The sequence below is a fragment of the Chionomys nivalis genome, chromosome 15 (assembly GCF_950005125.1).
Source record: "Chionomys nivalis chromosome 15, mChiNiv1.1, whole genome shotgun sequence".
In the NCBI taxonomy this organism is placed as follows: domain Eukaryota; kingdom Metazoa; phylum Chordata; class Mammalia; order Rodentia; family Cricetidae; genus Chionomys; species Chionomys nivalis.
In genome coordinates this window covers 50,082,036-50,103,424 of record NC_080100.1, presented here as the reverse complement: position 1 = coordinate 50,103,424, position 21,389 = coordinate 50,082,036, and the positions used below count along the sequence as shown (strand labels likewise).

Sequence of the window (21,389 nt, the reverse complement as noted above, 5' to 3'; positions counted from 1 at the left end):
GAGATTTCTACCCACTTAAAGGAATCCTCAGCCAGCAGGATGGGGTGTCGCTGCCACTTCCAGCAAGCAGGCTTCGACCGTCAACAAAATAAAGCCCCTACCTTTTCTATTTCTTTTTTTAAATACAGAGGATGCTGGGGACTCTACCGCTGAGCTCTACCCCAGCTCCCACCCCCAAAACAAACAAAACCACCTCTTAAGCCTGGGTTTTCTAATTCTTTAAGAGCCGGGTATGATACAAGCTAAGTGCCTAATGCAGTCCCCAATACACAGCCAAAGCGCACTGCATTCCAGCCATGAATTACTAAGGACCTGCCCAGCATCCACCCTCAACTAGGCGCTGAAGAAAACTATGGTGAGAAACACAAACAAGGTTTCCTGCCTTCCAGCACCGAACAGCACTGGCTGTAGGCAGAGGATTTGCAATACCCACGAACCCTCCAAGTCTCCAGCCCCCCTCTTCCCGCCTCCAATCAACCAGTCACCCTGGGAAGGGCAATCCAGTGAAAGCCCCTTCCCAGCTTAACTCAGTAGTCCCTGGGGTGCAGCTCAGTAGATCGCTTGTGCAGGCATGCATGAGATCTTAGATTGAATTCACACACAGTGAGAGTAAAAAGGAAGTGAAAGTCTGCCTCCTCCTTGGATTGCTAAATCCATGTGTGACCGCACATCTTACAACTTGCCTTTAAAGGTCAGAAAGCATTGCCAAATGGTTTTTGTTTTTTTAAGATTTGTTTACTTTTATTATGTATATAACATTCTGCCTCCAGTATTCATGTCCCCGTGCCAGAAGAGGGTGCCAGATCTCATTACAAATGGTTGTGAGCCACCATGTGGTTGCTGGGAATTGAACTCAGGACCTCTGGAAGAGCAGCCTGTGCTCTTAACCACTGAGCCATCTCTCCAGCCCAGCCAAATGTTTATCAGTGCACAGGAGTCTGTTTGAATGGATAACAAGGCAGTGAGGCTGCACCACAGTTTAACCAACCCCAGGTTCTACTTCAGGAGAGTTAGGTTACCTGCTTACTCAAGATCTACCGCCTCACTTCGCTGCCCACGGAACCTCACTGTGTTCCAACAGCAACATGCTCGGCTCCACCTGTTGGTTCATGATTGGCTTAAGCCAGCTGTGACCACCTGTTCCTTGCTTTGAATGAGTCTCTTGGGTATAATAAGAAGAGGGCAGTGTTAACTTGAGGACACTTGCCTTCCTGACAGAAAAGGGCTGTCATCTTGTACCGTGCTTTCCCATGTACATAGTCCTCCGAGACAGCAATGCCCAGAGTTTCAAAAGTCACTTTACCACAAGCCAAAAATATGACACGGCAGGGAGGCAGCGGGCAAGGCCTGGGCCCTGATGAGCAGGTACACACAACACCGTCTCACTGAGGAACCCAAAGTATCCTCTGAAATGCTCCGAGTCAGACTCAGAGCAGAAATGAAGGTGAGCCAGGTTCCTGGGAGATTGTGTCCATGTGTCCCTAAGGACAACTTAGGGGCTAGTTTAACGCTGCTCCCTAGCACCAGCCGTGTGTACCCCTTCGATTCCACGACTTTACAAAGTTCCTCATGCCTTCTGTTTTCCTATGTTTGGGATTTCTACTCCTTGCTGCCATGGGGAAACACGCCCAGTTAATGCCTGCCCTTTCACAAGAAAACCTGGAAGCCTTCGGAGCTGGGTGGAGCAATCTCAAGTTCAGAATCAGTAAAGAGGAAATGCTGGAATAACCCTGTTTCAAACGCTGGGGGAAAGCCTCTCTTTTTGAGGAGAGCTTCCATTAGCTATTCAATACCAGAAAATGATTTCTGGTACAGTGGATGGCTTCTTCAGTCCCCAACTGTAAATTTCTCATGTTCTGGACAAAAATAAGATGTTGATTAAAATTCAGTAACTTGTAGTTCAATTTAAACAAGAACTTAAAAGCTACTATGTAAATGAGCAAATCTGTATAATGTGAATAAAGTACTACTTAAAATTTGCATTTAAAACAATTTTATGCAAGATCCAAATTGTATATAGCTCACATTTATTCTTCTAAGCTAATAGAAGCTCACATGTTCTACATTGAGTTTACCAATTGGTTACACATACATCTCTTTTGTTGTATGATAGACATGTATGATAAAATTCCAGACAGAGACATTTATTCAGTACATCAGTAACACAGTGAGGCCCTGAGCTTTAGACTAGACCCGCCAAGTGGTTTAAGAATGCAAGTACTATGCACATACATTTCAGCTTCTACTACTGTTTTCTAGTTTTCCAGTTTCTTAGCAAAAACTCCTAGAAAAGCACTTGCCCCCAAAGTAGACTACAGGCGGGAAATGGCCATCCGCTGCGCTCACGGGGGAGCCAGCAGAGGCAAACCTGCTCCGAGCGCTGCCGCCAGCTCGGGAGACCAGCACCAAATATAATTCTGATTTCTATTCTAGAGAAATAGCAGAGCACTCCTGCTGCCTCCAAGTTGTGTGTGTGTGTGCGCGCACATACATGTTCATGCATGCATGTGTAAGGACACACAAACAGTATCCAAATGAGGAATTATAAGGCCAAATTCTTCCACCCAGTCCTCTGGGGCCTTGTCAACTGGTCTTTCTCTCCTCCAGTCATAACTGACTCCTCAGCGCCCATCCCCACGTGCCCTGTACCACTAGGGGGTGAGATCCACGGGCAACTTTTCGTTATGAATTATTTCTATGACTGTATCTCTTTCATTACCAGAATTTCTTGCACTTGTTCTGAATCTTGAAGATATTTTTCTTTTTTGCAGATGGGAGCTACGGTTTATACTTACTGCCAAAAAAAAAAAAAAAAAAAAAAAAAAGAGAGAGTTCCAGCATCAACTTCCCAGTGAACAGTTGTGAATGAGACAAAGGTTTTTCCTCTTGCCATTGGTCCACCAGTGCAAAGAGGACAATTCTGGTTGGTTGCATATACAAAGAAGACCAATATTTATTCATTTATTCAAGAAATCAAGTCTTTAAAATTTTTTTTTATTGCATTTGAAGACATTTCCAGGAAATGTTTGTGTCTGAAGCCTTGGCTAAGTGATCATTTGTACTAGCTGTTAGATTTCTCTGGCACGATCCCATTGCCTGCAATGGTGTTTATCAAAACTAAAAATGCTAGCACATTGAATACGCCAATAGACACCCAGTAGTCTCTATCAAATATTTCTTCAGCTAGGAAAAACCCAAAGGCAAATGCTGAATATATAGTAAAACCAACATTCTTCACAGAAGAAAACAGTTTGAGACTAATTTTCTACAACACATTACCTGCTCATCAGTTCTTAATTTACTGCAGTTATTTCAGGATGAGATTATGCTCCACTACTCACGGTTTCTCAATTAAAAAAAAACAAAAACCTAAGTTCTAAAGGTGTAAACAAGTACACACATAGAATTTCTTGTCTGTGCATTATAAAACAACGGGCACAGGGAGACAGGACAAATGTACACTGAAGTCATTACTGGTCACTTGGATTTTGCTTACATGTCTAGTGGCCCTCTACAGGTATGGTAAATGACAGTATAAAACAACAAAGTCTGACAAGCTCCACCTGTGCTCCGTGAACTATAGTCCACTTCCTGCATAAGTTCATTCAGCTCCTGCTTGGTAGGGAAAATGCTCTCTACAAACTGTAAAGCACACGTGTGTGGAGCAGGAGGGCCATCTGACGAGCTCCCCCCTGTCACTGACATTTTGGGGACCCAAGTTTGTACAATAAAAGTTTCCAAACTCTTTTCAAAGCTCCAGTCTTTCCTGTGACAGACCTTCATTCTGCAGTCCCCTTCACCCACGGCACGACCCCTGGTGCATCTTTCAGAGGTTTAGTATCTGTGAAGTTTTCTGCAAACCTCTCTCTTGCTTTGTCCCAGTTCTTTTTGCTCTTATTCTGGAGAAAGTGGAGATCATCAATTGAGGACGGCTTCCCTGTACCCAAGCCTGCATGTGTCCGTCGAAGCTGAAGCTGGATCTATTATGAAAGTTGAACAAAGAACTTATTTTAGAACCCAAACACACCAAAACCTGCTATGGGCCACTCTGGGTAGAGACGTCTTCCTATAATTCTTTGACTTATTAAAGGTTCATGTGAGGAAAACATGTCAAATGCATGAACACATATAGGAATATATGCACTATTTTGATGTGGGAATCCCCTCTGTGTGCTGTCATTACCATTAATAAATAAAGAAACTGTCTTTGGCCTGTTGATAGGGCAGAACATAGGTAGGCAGGGAAGACAGAAATGAATGCTAGGAGAAAGAAGGGCAGAGTCAGGGAAGAAACCATAGAGCTGCCAGAGACAGATGCTGGGAATTTTACCCGGTAAGCCACAACCTTGTGGAAATACACAGATTAAATGGGTTAAACTAAGATGTAAGAGTTAGCCGGTAAGAAGCTAGAGCTAATGGGCCAAGCAGTGATTTAATTAAAATAGTTCTGTGTGGTTATTTTGGTTCTGGGTGGCCGGGACAAACAAGCAAACGGACTCCTTACTACACTATTTCCCACGGAGCTTAAGCTCACTCACTGTGTCTGACTGTCTTGCCAGACCTAAGTACAGCTAACTCTATTTAAAAAATGGTCCTTAGACAGCCATGACTTTTTTAATTGTGATGAAAAAAATCCCATTATGTTTTATGTAAGTTTATGCTTTATTTCGGCTGCATTCATAGCTATACTGGACTGCTCAGTCCACAGACACAGGAGGGACACACCGGAACGGTACAGAGTGTATCATTCCATTCTAATCAAAACTAAAGGCCACGGTCTATTTAAACCACTGCCTAGCCTCACCCAAGTAAATGTACAAAACTAAGCATTAAAATGGGTAGAGGAGGCCTGGGAGTCACAAGTGTCTGCCTGGCATGGACAAGGCTCTGGGTTCAGTGTCCAGGGCTGTGCACCCAGAGCCATGAAGAGAATCAATCTGACTGCTGTTTATTTCCATCAGGAGATGAGGGCTTCTCATGTTAGGAAGCTACTAGATGGGTGCCTGTAAAGTTTAGGGCTTTACCTACAGGACACCCTTGAACATGGTTCTTATCATCCCCACCTTACATAAATGATATAACTTCAAACACGCCCAAAGACTCAGTGATAAGGCCCATACATACTCAGGGTCTAATAAGACATTCTTCCCATCATGCTACAATAAACATGAGAAAACTGATACATATCCATGCTGGTGGTCTATCTGTTCCGGCAGTTATCAAGTACTACATAAAGTTCTACTGTCAAAAGTATGAGAGAGAGAGAGAGAGAGAGAGAGAGAGAGAGAGAGAGAGAGAGAGAGAGAGAGAGAGAATTAAAGAAAACTGTTATCTCCTATCAACTATGGGACTACAGAATTTAACTGATGCATTGTTTTCTAGACATTATTCTTTATACAGAGCCCTGGATTGCTTAAGCACAATAGATTCTTCAGCTAATGCAGAATCCGCCTACAGGGAAACGAACACTAATTGGTCCTGCAATGTTCAGCACCAGACTAGGAAGAATGTCATTTAAAAATTTTAAAAGGACAGAGAGTAGCTTGGCAAGAGAGCTTGTTTAACATGTTTAAGGCCCTAGGTTTAGCACCCAACATGGTAAAACAAACAACCCAGAAACCCACACAACTAAAAAGCACAAGAAAACCTTTGACTCAGGAAGTAACACTTAACAGACTTGATTTAAGGAAAAAAAAAAATCTAATAAGGCTTTCCCAAAACAAAACCCACGTGTTAAGTAAGAACACAATAAAGGCCTTAATCATTTCTGTTTTGGATTACTACTATAGCCCCAGAGCCCGGCAATGTACAGTCAAGGATTTAAGAAAACACATCTTACCGGCGTTTTCATTCCTCCACCATCCTTCCCCAGGCCCTCTCCCTTTCTCCAACCCATCTTCTCCAACATCTTCCGGCCTTTGTTGCTGTCTGTAATTTCACTGTAGAGGAAAATTAAAATGGTAACTGATTTATAAAGACTTTTAAGGCCATATGTACAATAAACTCATGCATTAAAAGTAACTGGTACAGCTACTTTAAAAAACTGATAGTAACTCATAAAGTAGAGGACACAAATTCTACTCCATAGATGTAACTAACGGAAATGCACGTAATGACATAAGTGCAAGCAAGCAAACCTAATGGCAACAAATCATAAGCAACTCATATTAATGAGATACCCACACACAGACAGACTGAGGAATTCATAAAGGAAGTTCTACGGCAATGAAAGGAAGCTGTATCAAACAAAGCCACACTGGACAAAAGAATGCAGATGCCACATCAATACTGCACTGCTCCATTCACTTAAAGCTTCCGAGTTCGTGGAAGCTCTGCTGTCAGGACAGACAGAGATCGACTTTAGGAAGGAGAACAGGGCAGGGATTAGCACAGGTCAAAGGTTACTGACACTTCTGCACTTCTTGTCCATGAAACGTGCACTCTCAGTGAGCTGGATTTCCACAGTTCCACAAGCTGGAACAGCCAGCACAGAACAGTATGACTTTCTACACATAGGAACGTAGCAACGAAAGGGAAAACAGAACCCTTTGTTCCCTACTTGCATTCTGTGTGATGGATTTGTTAATGGGAGAGTTTTGATTTTGTGTTTTATGACTGTCTCACTGTGTGAGAGTGACTTTTAGCTTCTTTTATAATGTATCAAGTGAAGCAGGCTAAGTTGATCACTCTTTCCGTCTAATTTAAATCTAATGTAATCTTCATGCTCTCCAACGTAAAAAATGTTCTATTGTTACCGTGTTTGTCCTGCTGCCTGCTGCATCTAGTTTGTAACACTGCATTTCATCAACTGATTCCATGCAGAGCAGAACATCCCTTTCTACTCACTGTAAAGGAAAAGTTCTGGCAATGTAACTATTTAAACTTTATACCAGTATATATTGTGTTTTAATAAATAAAGCTCGCCTGAAGAGAAGAATTCAGAATGTGAAACTAATCATCCATACAGGCCAGGCCGTGGTGGCACACACCTTTAATCCCAGCAGCCACACTAGTTAGCCATAGAGACCAGGTAGTGGTGGTGCACACCTTTAATCCCAGCACTAGAGAGGAATATATAACAGGAGGAGACAGGTCTGATATTCAGACTCAATCTGAAGATTCATGGAGGCAGGACCACCTATTTTTGGTCTGAGATAGAGGTAAGAGTCAGTGGCTAACTGCTTTGTTTTCCTGATCTTCAGGTTGAACCCCAGTATCTGTCTCTGGTTTTTCATTATTCATGCTACAACCTGGTGTGTACAAGTGGTACAGTCTGAGAACAAGGGAGAAAAATCACAATTTTATAATTTTCATTTCTGCATGGAAGATTCAATCTGACTCAATCTAGAATAAAAAATAATACAGCTAATTTAATACAAAGTGTGGTCACATTATAGTCCTCAAAATCACATTTTTCATGTTGATTATCAAAGACGCTTTACCATAAGAAAAGGATTAGTCAGTCAAAAACTCAACAAGAGCCATCACACAGGTGCCAGTCCGCACTCACGAGAGAACAGATGCAGGGGCATCATCTCTTTGGAAAGTCCCTTCGCTTCCAACCTGCTCCCTGCGTTTTCCAGCTCTGTCTTTATATTTTGGATTCTTCAATGCTTTTTCATCTTCGTAGTCTGTATTCTTAACCATCACAAACCATTGATTGAGAAAAAAGAAAGCAAATAAAAATATAATTTAGTAACTATGGTTCAATGGCATCTCTCCAGACATGAATGAAAACAAGTGGCTATCTATGCCGCCCATTATTAAACATGCTTTCAAGTTGTATCACAAAATAAACAAAACAAAATTAAAAAAACAACAACAAAAAAAAACAAGGAAATAATATGCTGAAAATCCAGTCTACTTTTCACTTGCTGCTGTGGCCTCCTATGGCCATATGAACTTGTATTCAATGGCTCAGTGGGTAAAGGCACTTGCCCCGGGGCCTGGACACTCGAGACCCATTCCTAGTCCTTATGAAAATGGAAGAGCACCACCTTCACAGAGCTGTCCTCTGACCTCCACAAGGCACCGTGGCACGCATGCCCACATACACATCAGGTGTGCACTCATAATAATAAAGCCTGAACCCCTGGGATTGAGAAAAACAAAATCTATTTCCCCCTTTCTCTAGGGATCCCAAAGAACCTAACACAACACGGCAGGCTCATGGTAAAGGTGCATGCACCCAGGCGTGGTAGTAGCATCCAGGTTACACCCAGTTTCAACAGTCCCTGCATTTTATAAATGGTACTCCACTATAAGACTACAGCATGGTTTGTTTATCCATATTTAAAATACATCTGAATCTCTCTCAGTTTGAAAGTGTTACTAAAACACAAGAACAAACATTTGCTATCAGGCTCTGTAGAAAACTACTGTAAGCTGGAATGACAGATACACCTCCAGCCCTTTTAACTTTTAAAGTTACCACACTGTTCCCAGAGTAACCGCACCATTCAACACTCCTACCAGCCATACAAGAGCATCAGTCTCCTGAACACCCTGTGAATGACTGGTACGGCCATTCTATAGATGCTCACTGATATCTCACTGTAGTAATCGCTTACTGATTTTTTTTTTTGGGGGGGGGTTGTCTTTACTTTCCAACAGTATCTTCTTTGGAAAGTGTCTGCTAAAATCTAGTACCTTTCTTTTCTTTTTAAACATAGGGTTGCCCCCACACCTACAAACTCATGTATTTAACACTTGGTCCCAAGCTGGCGGTGCTGTTTGGGAGGTAATGGAACCTTTAGCAGGCAGAGCCTTGCAGGAGACATATGTCCCTAAGAAGGGCTTTGAGTTCTTAGCTTTGTCCCATTTTCTGCTCTCTACCACATTGGACTGGGAAACAGGCAGGGCCATGGAGGTGGTCCTAGCCATGCCCACTTAACAAAAAAGAAAAGAACAACAACAACAACAAAAAGCTCCTTGTCAGAAAAACATTTCAGATACACAATAGGACAGATTCAGACATAAAAGGTCTCTAAACAAGACACAGTATGTTTTAAAAATGTACAGTAGGCGGGGGAGAGAGAAAAAACAGTATAGACAGTAATAAAAAATAGCTTTAAAAAATAAAACAAAGTCTTTAAAGAGACAATAAAAGTAATATAAGAGTACAGATAATCATAGATTGAAGGAGTAAAGAAAAATGAGCCATGTAAAGATGAAAATGCACAGAAAGTCTGGGTTATGCATATTATTGTGTCTTCTTTAAATTTTTTGACTGCAGAGAGACATTTGTTTCTGAGGGCTGATAAATTAATCCAACATAAAGGTATCTTAACTTCAAAATTTGGGTCTAAGGATATGTTACGTTGAAAAAGAGGATCTGCTTTTGTTTCCACAGAGGATGAGAACCTGTGGATTCCTTCCAGGCTAATGTGATTTGATAGGACAAGACCCCAAAAGGTCTCCATGAACCCTAAAAATACTTCATCCAACAAACAGCTGGAAGCACTTTGGAAAAATTATGCCCAAATTCCCCAAACGATTGTTTGTAAATGTTTTCATTGAAAGAGGGGTATGATATAGAAATAAATACTTTACATTAGTATAGACTTTGGTTTATTGATACAAATTTAAGGTCAATTTGTTATATGTATATTTCTATTTTTGTTTAAGGTATGTGTTTATGCAGCTCATTTAAAAATGTAACGTGTAATTAAAAAATACAGATCAACAGTCTTCTATAATAGTCAAATTTGTAGTCACGTTAGCTAAGTTTTCTAGATATACAGAGATATATTTCAGTTAGATAGGTAATCTTCAACACTTTAAAGACCTATAGAATATGGCATTTAAAATGATTTAAGAACTTAAGACTTTTCTCAACAGTGAGACATGTCTGATTCTGGCAGCACCAGTCTACTTCAAGAGGATGGGCATCAAAGAGGCTCCTATGGAGTTTGTTAGCCATTTGGGCAAGCCTGGAATGCTTCATGGTATTCTGTATGAACTGGACATGTAGGAGCCACAGAAAAATGACTGAGAAACTTGCTAAAAAGAAAGTGAGATGGTCCTTCAGGATTCCCTGCTTCATGAAAGAGTCTGCCAGACATTCTGCAGGACACAGAAGAAAGCAACTGATGAACTTTGCCAGTATAAGGCAGAACAGATAGATCTTCATATTTCCTGCTTCACGGAAAAGTCTGCCAGATACTATGGGCCTGTAGGCTGACAATGGATTCCCCAATGTTACAAAAGAACTTTGGGTGACTGTCCAGGCAGCAAGATGTCTCTGTCAATTCTAGAACTTTGCTTACAAAGTTGTTTATAATGCACTTCCTGTTTATTTAAGTAATAGTATATGCTTCTTGGGTCTTTGAAGAGTTGAAGACAGATAGTTATAGTTTTCCTTACTAATAATAAAAGATATTAGAAATAAAACTTTAGACTCAAAAAGACACGACAGATAATATTTTCCTTTATTAGCCAAATGTAAATGGACTAAATATTATAACAGCAATTCTTACTTGATACCTGTCTTGTTATACATAATTTTAATCTGTTAAAGTTAAAACATTCCTTTTAAAATTAGACAGAAAAGGGGAGACGATGTGGGATTCCCCTCTGTATAAATAATATGTTTTATTAGCATTGGCAGGGCAGAATATAGCCAGGCTGGAAGAGATATATATATAGAGAGAGAGTAGGCAGAGTCAATGAGACATCATGCAGTTGCCAAAGGAGAAAGAAGCCTGAACACTGGAACCTTACTGGTAGGCCACAGCCTCGTGGCAATACAGATTAATAGAAATGGGTTAATTTAAGATGTAAGAGCTAGCTAAAAATACACCTGAGACATCGGCCAAAGAGTGTTGTAATTAATATAGTGTGATTATTCGGGTCTGGGTGGCCGGGAATGAACAAGCAATCTCTGCTTACAGAGCCTGGCCTGCCTCTGCCTCCTGAGTGCTGGGATTAAAGGGGTGCACCATTATGCCTAGCAACCCAATCCTTTCTTTCAAAGAAAGATTTCCTGAGGTTAGGGATATGGTTCAGTGCTAGCATGCTAGAGGTCCTGAATTCAGTAACTAGTATTGATGGGGACAAATTCCCACAAGTTTTGTTTCTTTCATTCACATTTTAAAGACTTTGTTACATTTACATTAGTCAGTCATTTTTGTGTTTACCAATGTGCCAACCCGCCCCCATGGAGGTCTGAGGACAGTTTGTGAGAGTCAGTCCTTTCCTTCTACCATGTAGGTCCCAGTACCAAACTTAGGGCCTCAGGCTTGGCAGCAAGTGCCTCTACCTAGTGAACTACCTTGCAAACACGTTTTACATTTCTACGTTTACATCAGTAACACATTTTACAAGGTATATAACATGGACCAACACTCTTCTTGTTCTTATTGTTCACTCTTTGGTTTCTGTTCTTTGAATTTGGCCATCCAATCATCTAGCTAGCACCATTTGTTGGGGGGAGAGGGGCATTACGTTTATATGATTTTAAACATCAAGTTTTTTACATGCAATGCAAATACCTGGGTCTACTTCTGGACTCAATTCAGCTCCACACAGCTGTGCATCAGCGCTTGCAGTGGCATCTTCCCCTTCAGCTGTTTAGTGAATTTATTGGAAACTCTGTCTACTTAAATATAACCGCTACATTTTCAACTCCAACTTCAGCAGTTATGAACACCAGAACTACAGACATTACCTAAGTAGTCATGGTAAATAGCACTTAATCATATTTAATGTGCTTAAGTACACTGAACAAATGAAACAATATCCAACATTGTTACCTGCAAACCATACTTTACTCGTATTTTCTTTAGTGCTTTTCTTCTCTCCAACTCTTTTTCCTCTTTACTTAATGCTGGACCAACTAAAAGGAAAAACTGAGTATGAATATAATAAACTTTATAGAAAACTAATACTAAAAAAGCACACTAGTTTATCTCACTTAGTGTATTTCCTTGGAGATTTCATAATCTTATTTTCAGCAGTAGAATAAAGCTCCATTGTGTACACCATACTTTACTATCCATTCACCAGCAAGTGGAAAACATTATGCCGAGATACCTAACCCAGGACCAGAAAAAAGACAAAATGTCTTTTTCAAATTATAAATAGATAAAATAAGACAAAATGCGTTGTTCACTCTACTATGTGAAAAACGTTAAATGTGTCTACAGGACCAAGAAGGCAGAAAGGGACCGAGAGGGGGGAGGGCAAAGTGGGGCACATGTGATACGAGAAGAGGATCCCAGCACTCGGGAGGCAGAGGCAGGCAGCCCAGCCTGGTCTACAGAGAGCTCCAGGACAGGCTCCAAAGCTACACAGAGAAACCTGTCTCAGAACACCACCCTCCCAAAAGAGAAAGAAGGGTTAAATGTTTAAGTGTGGATGGGAGAAGATGAAGAGGTTAGAATGCAGGTTAGTCAAACCTTATAAGGATGTATGAAAATTCCTTCTGGAAACCACTATTTTGAAAACCAATTTAAAAATATTTAAAAATACAATTTCTGGAAAAGACTTTAAGTCGAGGTGCCACACACAAGTGGACAAATGCTCAGCGCTACAGTAGCACTCATGGAAGCGCCTCCTGTCAACAAACCCCATCACTACACTCAGGCGGGCACATTCACCTATCTCAGCCCATGGCAGAGATACGAAGGGTGGGAGGTGAGGGGGACAGGCCACACTGCATTTTATACACTTAGCGAATTAAAGCTCTAAAAAGTATCACAGCCACACTTAGTGTGTTTCACGTACCAAAAGGCTCGCCTTTCTTATCGAGGCGAAGGTGAGCTCTGACCTGCCCTGGTTCACAGCCATCGCAGGTCTCACTGCCGGGGTGAATGTGGAAAGACAACACAGTCTCCCCAATTTTCACCTCGTCACCGTGTTCAAGGACGTAAGGATCACTTTTAGTTTTTGGCTAGATGAGAAATTTTTAATGAAACAGAAAACACAAAATAGTCACATGGTTACATTTTATCTATGGTAAGAGGTATTGATGATAATGAGGAAAACCCAGGAAAAGAGACACATGCACACTTATACAGCTTGATAGAGATGGACTGTGGAAACACTCTACCGTGACAGTAACCTAGTGATAGAATATGTATTTAGTATTTACCCTGAACCAAACTCTGGGATCAATCCCACAGTTCCTTATGGTATTCCCCAAAGGCTATTTATAATTTTGATCTTATTAAAACTCAACAATTTTCTTACCTACCAGCCCACTCTGGACTTAATCTACTAGCAAAACATATAATCACAGGAGAGTTACGTGAGGAGGAAAGTGCCTTCTTTTAAAAAATTTACCTCTGTGTGTGTGTGCACGCGCACACATGCGTGAAGAGGGGGTTAAGACTGCTCAGAGCCAGAGCTCAGGCAGGTGTGTAACTTGTTACATGGGCACTGGGATCACAACTCTGGCCCTCATGATTGCACAGTGAGTATTCTTTATCACTGAGCCACCGCTCAGCCCTTCATGTAATTTAATTGCCTTCTTTCACTCTTAAAGCACAAGAACAAGGCCTCCATGATGGTTTAGATGATCAACTTGACAGGATCTAGAAGCGCTTATTGTCTCTGGGCACACCACAGGTAAAGAGTTCAGGGTGACCTCTGGGCATGCCTGTCAGGACCCACCTCAACTATGGGCAGCACTAAGCCATGGGCTAGGATCCTAGACTGAGCAAATAGGAGGAAGTGAGCTCAGAGCTAGCATTTTCTCCCTGCTTCCTGAAGACTGACAGAACACAACCACCTGCTTCACAGCCAGGTCTTCCTCACCATAATGGACGGTTCTCTTCCTTCCTGGAGTTGCTTTGTCAGGGTATTTGGTTTTCAGCAAACCCCCAGTTTAGCATTATTTTTATTAACACAAGAGAAGGGCACAAAAGGCAGCTTGGGATGTCTAATGGTCCACTAGAGGAAGGGCATCTGCTTAATATGCAGGAGGAACCTGAGCTAAATTCACAGCAGCACACAGGAAAAAAGAGGGTCACCAAAGCTGCTTATATGAATATTCATTCGGTTCTGGGCCAGTGAGATGCAACTCCATGAAGTTATTCTGTGACCTCCACATGCATGTGCACACACAAAAATTTTTAAAGAATATTTAACCTAAATAAATTTCATTATACAGTCATACCTAAAAGTAGCAACAGAGACAAAACTAGAAGCCAAAACCCACCAGACCAACATCTACTATATATTTTTTTACCTAGCCCTTTCTGGAAATTTCCAATCGAGTTACGCACTTGGATTTGAACTCTGATCTGAACCAAATGTTATCTATAAGGACCAGGACCTGAGCCCTAACAAGGAAGCTGAGGCGATCACTACATACTCACTCACCTGAAGAATCTGTTTCCCGTTGACAACGGTACCATTCTGGCTGCCCTGATCCACAAGGACGTAGCTTTGCAAGTCATGGTCGAAATAAATTTCTGCGTGAAACTTAGAGAAAAGCAACCAAGCAATTATAAAGCACTGCACATTTTCAACCCAGAGCTAATTTCACTAGTGCGCAATGGTGTGGCTATTAGTCTTTGGTCATTTCTCTTGCATTTCTCTTAATGCTTTTTGCAATATAAATTATTACAGGTCTCTGACAGAAAATATGGAAGCTATACTTCCACCTTCAACTCTGACAAAAAATTCGTCTATATCCTGACTCTTCTGTTTTTAACATAAGTACTATCAGTGTCTATTATTTAATTCTCAATACAAACTGCTGGAACACTCAGGAACTCCCTACGGAAGCAAGTTCTCCATTCTTCAGGACAGGGACTGAGCCTCCCTCGCTGCAGAGCACGTTATTCATATATTCTGCAGCTCTGCTTCGGCGCTTGGCATTACACCATGCAGTTTGTCTAAGAAGTGGCTAAACTTTGTTATATGAACAGCCAGCCCCACAGTTAATGCTTCTAAAACTGGATATCTAGTTTTTCTAGGGTATTACTATCTTTAAAAATATTGCTGTGATCAGGCCGGACAAGTGGCTCAGTGGTTAAGAGCACTGGCTGCTCTTCCAGAGGACCAGGGCTTGATTCCCAGCCCCCACATGGCAGCTCATTCACACAGGGGCTTACACCATGTGCAACCCCAGTTCAGGAAATCCATTACCTTCTTTGGGCCTCTTACAGACACCCAAGTAATACACTGTTGTGGGATATTTGCACACTGTGAAGATATATTGCTGTGACTGGTTTAATAGAGAGCTGAATGGCCAACAGCTAGGCAGGACGCATAGGTGGGACTTTTGGGCACAGAGAGGAAGTAGGAGGAGATAACTGAGGCGCAGAGGAGACACTCAGACATGGAACTGGACATACAGGATAAAAGAAAGGTAAAAAGCCACATGGTAAAACATAAAACAGGTCAATTTAAATTCTAAGAGCTAGTGAGAACAAGCCTAAGCTAAGGCTGAGTTTTCATAAGTGGTAAGTCTCTGTGTCATTACTTGTGAGTTAGGGGTCCACAGAAAATCCAATTACAGTATACAGACATACATTCAAGTAAAACACATACATTTTTTTAAGCTAAAAAACCTGCTCTGAGGGGCTGGAGAGATGGCTCAGAAGTTAAGAGCACTGGCTGATCTTCCAGAGGTCCTGAGTTCGATTCCCAGCAACCACATGGTGGCTCACAACCATCTGTTAATGAGATCTTGTGCCCTCTTCTGGCCTGCAGGTATACAGGAGGCTGAACACTGTGTATACAATAAATAAATAATTAAAAAAAAAAAAAAAAAAAAACCTGCTCTGAGACTTCTTGTGTGTACAGCATCTGCACACAACCCAGCTATTTCTCTAAGATACTTAGGAAATTGAACTGTATGCAAATCACTATATGCAAATGTTTTCATTTATTTATTTTGTGTGTATTGTGTACGTGGGGTACCCTGGGTGTACACTGGGCATTTCAGGGTATGGAGGTGCCAGGGTGTATGTGTAGAGTCAGAGGACAACTTGTGGGAGCCAGGTCTCTCCTGCCACCATGTAGTTTCTTGGGATCAAACTCACACTGTCAGGCTTGGCAGCAAGGACTTAAACCTAAAGAGCCATCCTGTCATCATCTGGTACCTATATGCACATTTCTAATCTTATATTAAACCCTCCATATTGCTTTCCAAAATGGATGTATCAATTATATTCCCACCGTCTATGAGAATTCTCGTTGCCTTAACCAGCACTGGTGATGGACGCCCTTAATCCCAGCATTGGGGAGGGAGGCAGAGGCAGGTGAATCTCTGAGTTTGAAACCAGCCTGGTCTAAAGGGCAAGTTCCAGGACAGCCAGGGCTACATAGAGAAACCCTTAAAATTAAAAATAATAATAATAATAATAATAATGTATATATATATCCTTAACCAAATATATACATATATAAAGAATATATATATCCTTAATCAAATCTGGCTCTTATCAAAATTTAAAATTCCTAGGACTCTACCAATATGTAATAAAGTTGCCACTAGATCTTCTGAGTAAACTGGGAGCATGGAGACCACGGAAGAGGGTAGAAGGGGAGGGGAGAGGAAGGGAAGGTAGTGGAAAAAAATATATAGCTCAATAGAAACAAAAAAATAAATAAAAATAAAAAAGTTTGCCACTGATTTTGAGATTCTCTGATTTCTACTGAAAATCTTTCTCTAAAAGGGTTCCTTCAATATTTTTAACTATGCGTACGGTGTCGGTCCATGTGCGGGTCTGCACAGGCCCACAAAGTCCGAGGCAGGCACCACATCCCCTAGGGCTACAGCTACAGGTGCAGGGAGTCACCGGATACAGGTGGTCAAACCTCTGGAATAGCATGTGCTTCTAACTGCTAAGCTGTCTCCCCGACCCTCGAGGTCCTCTGCCTGCGCCTGACTTTCTATAGTTAACACATCTAGCATAACTAAAGTGTTAAATGCTTTCAAAGTGCTTTCACACTGCCAGATCTTATTCCACAAAGCTCCTCTAAACCGAGCTCCCAATGAAACAATTTTCAATGACTGTGAATAAAAACTCAACGTCGGCTTCACATTTGTATTGCATATTCTAAAGACTAGATGACGTCTAGTCATGACATTGTCTCCAGGGTGAACAGACTGTATCTGACTCACTGGACATCACAATGGGCTTGGAGAATGTAAATAAATCCTGTCATAGTTTGTGATGGCCACCACTGTCTGCCTTTTTAATTTAACTCATAAGCTTCAAACTTAGTCAAAATTACCAATGTGTGAATGTTACTATGTTCTAAAAACTCATAAAGGCTTCTATTCAATGTCCAAGTATTTGTCTCTGTTTTCTTTCATGGCAACCTGAAAGACTTTAAAAATCAATACACTGATTTCATCTACCTGGGAATATGTAATATGTGCTATCAGTCTCATGTTTCCTAGATTATCTGCCTACAAGAGAATGTTTCTTTAACACCAAATGAAAGCAAGAAACTCTGCACACAGCCACCTGCATTCCTGCCTAGCTGAGGGGGGTGGATTTCTTTACTAATGCAGTTACATGTTGGGCTTTCTGCGGAGGCACAAGTAAGTGAACAGGTAGAGGAGGAGAGTTCCCCGCTTCCAACCAAGTGCTGGGGAGGCCTTTCCTAATAATAATGGGAAATGAATTCCATTTTTTTAAAAAGTTTTTTGAGTCAGGGTTTTTCTCTGTAGCCTTAGCTATCCTAGACCACACTATGAAGACCTATCTGGCCTCGAACACACAGAGATCTGTTCGTCTCTGCCTCCTGAGTGTTAGGATTAAAGGTGTGTGTCACCACCACCCAGCACAAATTCTATTCTTAATAGACAAAAATACAGAAAGTCTCTGTAAGGTTCACATTACTCCATTAAGTAAAAATAAAGTTGGGAGTTGTAGGGGCAGATGCTTGCCTACTATTCACAAAGCTCTGGGTTCAACTTTCAACAATAACAGAAAGACAGTAAAAATGCAACTAGAAACCCACAGCATAAGGAGTTCCAGAAGCTAAGCCTTCCCTCTATTGTAAAGGTGCAATTGTTTGTTTACAAAACTCAACCCTTTGCTGTTACAACATGAAGTCACTGAAACTTTGAGAAAAGAAGAAACAGGATCCTAGGTTATCCATGGGTGGCAAAGCATTTGAGTTCAAAGCAAATGTTTTGAATCAGAGTTGAATATTTTTTAATTGAAACAAAATGCAGCATATTTACTTCACTCAATAAACGGGTTCACTGGATACTATTTTACTATTTGCTTTGTAACTGCTGCTTCAAACTTTAAAAGGACATAATTAGCCAGGTGTGGCGATACACACCTATGTTCCCGCTAATACAGGAGACAGAGGCCAGGTTACTTGGGCAGCCTAGAACAAGGGGAGGAAGACCTTGTATAAAACAAAACACAGCAATAATCCCTGGCCATGGATGGTGGCCATGCCTATTACTTAGGAGGTAGATGGAAAAGGATCTGGAGGTTAGGGCTAGAAGGCTAGACTCTGCTACTTAGTGAGTCTGAGACTAGCCTGGGCTACAAGAGACCTTGTCTTAATCCAAACCCAAACACAAAAGCTCCATAATTTTCAAAATGTGATAAAGAACTTGTTTCTCAAACACTGTAAGAAACAAACAGGTACTGCCTTCACCACTATTGCTACACTATTAACCTTCTCGTTAAAAAGAAGTCAAGTTTGCTACTAAAATGACTTTGGTTTTTTTTTGTTTTTGTTTTAAAATATAAGATCTTGTTATATAGTCCAGGTTGATTCAGAACTCACTGTGTAGTCAAGGCTGTTCTCAAATTCTTAGCTCTCCTGCCTCTGCTGACCAAGTTCTGGAATACAAGCTAAGGACACACACACACACACCTTTTTCCCTCTTAGGGTTACAACTGAGAAGGGTCTTACCTTACTGACGCCAACTTCAGGGATTCTGAGAGTATGTTCCATGTCCTTTTCCCTACGGCAGTAAGGAAAGGGACTTTAGTGATTTGGGGAACATGGGCAAACACAGCAGTGTCAATGATAGGGTCAAGGCATGTTTCTACCAGATGTTTAAATGGAAGCCCTTACTGACACATGAGAGTTGGCATCCTCCCTACAATGTTTATTTACATCATTTTTTTTTTTTTGTTTAACTGTGCTTTCTTTGATGAAGATATGGCTTTAGTCTTCTTTGTTTCCAGAGCACATAGAACAGTGCTTGAAATACAATGTGGCTCATCCACTCTGTGAATAAGTGAAGACTTTCATATACAACAATATGAAGCGCCCTTACCTCCCAATCGTGGCTGGTTTTACAGCTGTGATGATGAAAAGCGAGCCCGTCTGCAACACTGGAGATCTAACAACAATCACCCGAATACAGGGGGGCCAAATCTTTTCTTCATCTACCAAGGTAAGAGGTGGATAAACATTAATTTAAGTGTTATGGAAATTAATTTTTCATTGGGAAGTGGTAGCATACACCTTTAATCCCAGCATTCAGAGGCAGAGACAGGTGGATCTTTATGAGTTCAAGGCCAGCCTGGTTCTACAGAGTAAGTTCCAGGACAGCCAGGGCAGTTACACAGAGAAACCCTATCTCAAAAACAAAACAAAACAAAAAGGAAGAAAAAATTAATTTTTCACACAGCTAACTACAATTACATAGGTCCAAACTCAGTAGTAGAGTACTGCCCAGCATGTTGGTTCAATACCCAGTACAGCAACAAGCAAAAAACTTTTCAAATTCTAACACACATACATACCCAAGCATATATATGTACATATATACACATATATACACTGACATGTAAGACTTACTATCATGACTATTGTTATAGAACAAATTTAAGTATAATTTGTATTTATAATAATAGTGTTTTGCATCTTCATATCAAGCAAAAATGTTAGGATGATCGTAATTCCTGTGAATGATTTCATGACTATGCTTTTAATGGCCATTTATTTTTCCTGCCCACCTGCAAAAGCAGACATGAGCAGCACAGCCTTAACTTGTCTTAGAATTGAGGGAGTTTAGTCTTATGTTCAGTCGAAGCTTTTCAATACAATGTGGCTTTCTTAAGTTAACACAGTGATCATTTTCTCAGGACTTGCCTTCTAAAAACCGACAAAGAATTGTTCTCATAATTTCCAATGTCTTCAAAATAACTGGGCACCCTGTCAGCTACCCGACAGCAGTTTTGCTTTTTTATGGCCACTGTGTATTATTTCCTTGCATACCTTCATCCTCCAAGTCTTCTGAGGATTCCTTGTTCTCACTGGTACTGTCTTCATCGTAACTGTCCTCACTCTGAGAGTCTGTAATTTCACCTTCTTCTGGTTCACTCTCACTCTCTCTAATTTTCTCATCCTTAGATGACGCTGAATTATCATCTCCAGGAGACTCCACAGTGCCTCCACTAATGGGAACAGCAGGCATTAAGGGACTACTTCTGTGGTGAGTGTCCGTTCTGGCCTTCTTTTTCACATTTGCAGAATTGTCTTCCTCACTGCAGTTTATATAGTCAACACTGCAGACTTTCTGATCTTCTGAACTCAAATCCTAGACAGAGGAAAGCAGCAAGTAGTGACAACACTGTCATCTTAGAGCACTCTATCGGATTCCATCGACTGCGGGAGGACACAGGACAGCAACAGAACAGGAGTCTGCACATGCAAAGCATCACATGAGACAACATCCAAGTGCTGGCCACTCCACAGCCTCCATCTATTCTCAAGGCCCAGTATTCCCAGCCCAGGCCCTCATTACCTACTATGTGGCTTGTGTACTAGCTTATAAAAAAGCTGTGTAAAAAAAAATGTAATGTAATTTCTATTTGTACTTCTAAACTTTGTACTACTTACATTTAAAAACTTTTTAAAAAGTATATTTACTTTTGTAACATGATTTTAAAATCTTGCAAATCCCGAATATCCTCCTACATAGGACCTGCACTAGCCACATGTAGCTAATGGCTCCCTTACTGAATAGCGTGAAACTTGAGAATCTATCAACTCTAAATTTTTATTTTGAGTTTTTAATTAAGATGGTGTACATAAAACACAGAAATATTTTAATAAACAACACTAATATAAATAACCAATGTTATCAAATTTGAGGTTTTGGCAAAACTGAACATTTTAGAGTTAGCTACATTAAAAACGCACAAAAACTTAAAATACAAATGAGTTATTCATATGCCTTTAATTCTAAAAGTTCAACCTGTCTACCATAAACCTTTTATTACTAATTTTTGGCATGCTTTATGAAAAATTAACAAACTATTTTTAATTAACAAATTAAAAGTATGTATTTTCATTACATATATTTTAAAGTATGTATAGAATGAATGACTTAATCAAGCCAATGAGCATGTGCATTTTGTGGTCATAACACAGTTTATTCTGACAGTGACTTTCAGAGAATATAATACACGGGCTAGGGACACAGCTCAGCAGTGAGGTGT

The 21,389-nt window shown here is 40.7% G+C and overlaps 1 protein-coding gene across 1 annotated transcript in view; it reads right to left on the bottom strand.

The window, feature by feature from the left end:
• Positions 1-789: 789 nt before the first annotated feature.
• Positions 790-21,389, bottom strand: part of Aggf1 (angiogenic factor with G-patch and FHA domains 1) — a 30,431-nt gene continuing 9,831 nt past the window's right edge. Inside the window, exons 6-14 of the mRNA XM_057789648.1 lie at positions 20,164-20,485; positions 19,217-19,328; positions 18,847-18,898; positions 14,326-14,427; positions 12,727-12,892; positions 11,754-11,836; positions 7,511-7,638; positions 5,840-5,939; positions 790-3,980 (exon numbers count right to left, since the gene is read on the bottom strand). Of these exons, the coding sequence (XP_057645631.1) occupies positions 3,780-3,980; positions 5,840-5,939; positions 7,511-7,638; positions 11,754-11,836; positions 12,727-12,892; positions 14,326-14,427; positions 18,847-18,898; positions 19,217-19,328; positions 20,164-20,485 (1,266 nt within the window). The 3' untranslated portion in view covers positions 790-3,779. The remainder of the gene's footprint in view (positions 3,981-5,839; positions 5,940-7,510; positions 7,639-11,753; positions 11,837-12,726; positions 12,893-14,325; positions 14,428-18,846; positions 18,899-19,216; positions 19,329-20,163; positions 20,486-21,389) is intronic.